Consider the following 5,000-nt stretch of genomic DNA (forward strand, 5'->3'; position numbering starts at 1 on the left):
CAGTCATAAAATGTTCATGACCAGGACATAATGTGTCATGACACTATTATGACACTGTAATAACATGCATATGACACCGGCGTCAAGTAAAGTGTTACCAAACAGCCCTGGCCTGAATCAACAGCAAATATTACATCAAATAGTCTCAACCCTCCGATTTGGTACCTGGGGTATCATCAGCCGGGGGCAAAGGCACAGGTGGGGTACTGGCGTTTGTCTTGCTGTCGCTGGCGTCTGTCTTGGGCTCGACGTCGCCCGTCTTGGGCTCGACGGCGTCCGTCTTGGGCTCGACGGCGTCCGTCTTGGGCTCGGCGGCGTCCGTCTTGGGCTCGACGGCGTCCGTCTTGGGCTCAACGGCGTCCGTCTTGGGCTCAACGGCGTCCGTCTTGGGCTCGACGGCGTCTGTCTTGGGGTCGCTGGCGTCTGTCTTGGGGTCGCTGGCGTCTGTCTTGGGCTCGCTGGGGCCGGGGGCACCAACCGGGGGCACAGGCACAGGTGGGGTACTGGCGTCTGTCTTGGGCTCGCTGGGTTCTGTCTCGTGGTCACCTATGAAGACAAGATTTGGTGAAGATCTCTTCAGGGAGACAAGAAAACCTCAAAATGTCATAATAAAACAATTAAGTAACACTAAATTAATTATGAAAACACAAAGAGGTATATGTAAATTATTTCTTGCCTCTTTCTTTGTGCCTATCTATCCACATAACTTTTTCGGTCAGCCTAATTTTCTCTTCCTCTACCTCACCAGTTGAAGTATTGTTATTGAAATATGAAAGCCCAACTGGAAAACTCCAACTCCCATTGTCATTGTGACACAGCACTCCACAGCACAAAAGTGAACACTGCACAGTGCACACAACAAAATTGTGCCTCACCCGTGCAAGGGGGCAGCCCTCAATGGCGACCCTGGGGAGCAGTGTGGCGGGACGGTACCATGCTCAGGGTACCTCAGTCATGGAGAAGGATGTGGGGAGAGGACTGGTTGATTACTCCCCCCACCAACCTGGCGGATCAGGAGTCGATCTGGCAACCTTTGGGCTACAAGTCTGACGCCCTAACCGCTTACCCATGACTGCCCTATATTCTATCTATATAGTCCTTTCACTCCGGCTGGAGTGGAGGGGTTGCCTGATTAACACCAGACAAGTGAGACAGTCCGGAGGCCAATTTCTTGTAGGAAAGGTATGGTTACTAATGTGGCGTTTGGCATGAATATAGCCCATAGCCAATTGCGTCAGTTGTATCTATTCAAACAAACTCCAGTCATCGTCTTTCCACCCCTCGCTGCTCTTGAAACCCAAGATCGGGAACCTTCACTGAGGGATAGAATCCATGCTGTCTTTCAGATCGGAACGATTGTGCAAAGCAGCATGGGATTTCCCAGGCTAGTGGAGTAGGATGATGAGGAGGGTGAATGGGCCTCGGTGTGAGGAGTACATAAGTAAGTAGGTAGAAGTTTATTTTCATAAACGCCTTTCATAGAACAAGACATTCACAAAACGCTTTACAATTTGATTACAATAGGAATTAAGGGGAAAAAGAGAGGGGAAAGGATAAACATAAACAATAAAGTAAATAAAAATAAAACAAGGACATAAAATGTATGTAAGATTTTTTTTTTTTTAAACAGTAGTTAAAGGGGCATGCCAGCATGCTACACGGATCCATTGACTTTCACTAGCTTAGCGACATATTCCCTCTTTTAACTTGTTTTAAAACAAGACAATGGCTTACATGAAAAATAAGACAATTTACCACCTTTATAAACCCTGGCCAACGATTTTAACTGTTTTAAGCCCCAAAATTGTGGCATACCCCTTTAAAGAATAAATAAATAATAACACAAAATTCACAAAATAAAATTGTGAAAATCATCAATGGGCCATGAAGGGGAAATATAAATGTATAAGAGAATTTAGCCAAATGCTTGTCTGAAAAATAAAGTGTTAAGTTGGCTTAGCTTTTAGTTGAGAAGCATGGTGTTTACGCAGAGGCACCACACACCTTCATACTTCATTTGGTTTACTCCTGAGCCAGCTTCCTAGTGTAGGCCACTGGCCTGTGTCATGAAGTGAAGAGGTGAATCCAGTGGTGTAGTCTACGTAGAACGCGGGTATACGGAGTATACCCACTTCTAAATTTCAGGGATTTCAGTATACCCACTTAAAATTGATTGATCCATTGTTTTGAATACCACAAATATATACAGTATACCCACCATAAAAAAGTAGACTACACCACTGGGTCAATCATCTAATAGAAGAGCCTGGAGTCCTCCTTTTCTTAAGAGGGGCCTATAATAAGAAGCTGGATTTACCTCTTCACTTAACCTGGTTTACTCCTGAACCAGCTTCTTAGTATAGGGCCCAGAAAACTGGGTTTTTTTCCCGCGTCAGTAGTGCCATATGAGGGGGTAAGGAGTGCTGTATGTGCGGCTGTACAACTTGTTCTGGCTGCGGGTAGAGAAAGTAGCAAGGGGCGGATGTGAGAGCGCTGAGGCAGGGGAGATGTGAAGGCACGAAACCGACGTGACGCATGTGTGAGGAGCGGGGGGGAGAGGTGAGAAGGGGAGAGGAGAGGGGAGATGAGATGAGAAGGGGAGAGTAGAGTAGAGTAGAGGAGAGGAGAGGAGAGGAGAGGTGAGGAGAGATGAGGAGAGATGAGGAGAAGAGGGAGAGGAGAAGAGAGGAGAGAGAGGACATGGGGAGGAGAAGGGGTGATGATATGAGAGGTAGGAGATGGAGGGGGAAGAAAAGAGAGAAAAGAGGAGAGGAGAAAGGCGTTTATCTATTTTTCTTCTTCGGGTGCATGTTTCATCTGTAATTGATCCGGCAGGACTGCTGCTAATTGCAGACTGGGATAATTATGTAGCAGGGCACTGCCATGCGTCACACTCTCTGGGTGCATTCCAATATGCGACCTTGCGTCCTCCACTTGGGCTTGTGGCCTCACATTTTGCTGATGCCCCGCCTCCGTGGAGAAAACAAAAAAGTTTCCCCGCTGTCAGCCTAGCGAAAACAATTTTTGGGGGACTATTCTTCATTTATCATCCTGTTTGAAAATGAGAAAATTACTTTATAATTGTGCTTTTGCGAGACATTGAAATATAATGCTGTTGTCAGTGATGTCATCACGACGTATTACTTCCTGGTAAGAGGCCACAAGCACAAGTGGAGGACGCAAGGTTGCATATTGGAACGCACTCTCTCTCTCCTTCTCATCACATCTCATTCCCAGCCCCTCAGTTGAGTTGAATTCTCTTCTCTTCTCTCACTCCTTTACTCTTTTCTCTCCATTCCTAATGCTTTTTTCTCTCTTTCTTTCTCTTCACATTCTTATCTTCCTCATTCATTTCTTCCCAACTTTATTTCCACAACTTGTTCGGGTCTTTCCATCTTTGCCTGCCTGCGTGTGTGTGTGTGTGTGTGTGTGTGTGTGTGTGTGTGTGTGTGTGTGTGTGTGTGTGTGTGTGTGTGTGTGTGTGTGTGTGTGTGTGTGTGTGTGTGCAGCACTGATGTAAAGCAGAGCTCCTGTGTTAACATTATTACAGGACAGAGACATACCGGCCAGTCACCCTCCTGCCATTATACCACAAACACAAACACACACGCTAAATCACCTGCCATCTTCTGTCTTAGGTTAACAGAATGCACGCATGCACGCATGCACACACACACCATCTGCCTCTGATATCTTATACTCGCACACAGACACAGAGACATACACTCGTATTAATGTCACATCATCTGCCTCCTCTATCTTACACTCACACAGTAACAGACTTGCATATCTTGTGTACACACACACACACACACACACACACGCACGCGCACACGCACACGCACGCACACACACACACACACATCTAGGTCAGGTCATTCTGTGAGGCCTGTGGTGTCTGACTAGCTGCACCACACCCTTCTTAGCTTTTTGGCGGCACAATAATGTTCCTGTTCCCTTGGCCATTACCCAGCCCCCTGACCTGTGCAGGGTCTGTCCCAGGTGACATGGGTGTAGGGGGGGGGGCACTAACCTGTACAGCAGTGGCCTCCAAATGGTGGCCCGCAGGCCATATTCGGCCCTCACATTGCAAACATTTGCATTTATGCCTCACCCGTGCAGGGGGGTTGCCCCCACTGGCGCCAGAAAGGGAGCAGGGCAGCAGAACGGAGGAGGATGGGGGGGAGCACTGGTTAATTACTCCCCCCACACCAACCTGGCTGGCAGGTCGGGAGTTGAACAGGTAACCTTTGGGCTACTAGTCTGACACCCCAACAGCTTACCCCATGACTGGCCCTGACTGTATCAGGTGGGACACTTGAGACTGGGGCTGCACAATTATGGAAAAAAATCATAATCACAATTATTTGGTCAAAATCGTAATCACGATTATTAATCACGATTATTAATCACGATTGATTTTTTGAAAATTATAACAAGATTAAATATAACCAAGAATGAATTATATATGGGATGGGCAAAATAAAATGAATTGTAGTAATTATGCTAAGGCAATAGCATGAAACTTAGGTGGACAGATTTCTGGCCAGAAACACCAGCCTGTCAGTATGTTCTGGCTTCAAGGACGCTCTCAAAGGTAGGTCACTATTGCCACGATTAAATCACAATTGAAATCACGACTTCGATTTCACGATTTTATCACGATTTTCGATTATTTTCGATTAATTGTGCAGCCCTACTTGAGACCCATGCAAAAACTAGGGGGGCGTTGAGAAGGATATGGTGGAGAGAGGAGGGGGGGTGCTCAGTTGACATTAAAGGGCATTAATTACTCATTTTTTTAAATACTATGTGGGGGTGTTGGCAGGCTTATGATGAGATCAAGGGGGTGCAGTGTTGAAAAAAGGTTGAGAACCTCTAGCATCGAGGCTGGAGCCAACTTGCACTGTGAGTTTAAGAGTTTAAGAGGGCCTGTGTTAAGGACGGGGGTTGAGGTATGTCTTGGGAAGGGCGGTTGGGGCTTGGGCCATGTTTTATGG

At 46.7% G+C, this 5,000-nt stretch overlaps 1 protein-coding gene across 1 annotated transcript in view; it reads right to left on the reverse strand.

Annotated features, from left to right (window-relative positions):
- The window catches only part of LOC134450718 (mucin-2-like), a 51,857-nt gene that overhangs the window by 26,879 nt on the left and 19,978 nt on the right, over positions 1–5,000 (reverse strand). Inside the window, exon 2 of the mRNA XM_063200662.1 lies at positions 166–546. Within this exon, the coding sequence (XP_063056732.1) occupies positions 166–546 (381 nt within the window). The remainder of the gene's footprint in view (positions 1–165; positions 547–5,000) is intronic.

Source organism: Engraulis encrasicolus, chromosome 6 (assembly GCF_034702125.1).
Source record: "Engraulis encrasicolus isolate BLACKSEA-1 chromosome 6, IST_EnEncr_1.0, whole genome shotgun sequence".
NCBI lineage: Eukaryota > Metazoa > Chordata > Actinopteri > Clupeiformes > Engraulidae > Engraulis > Engraulis encrasicolus.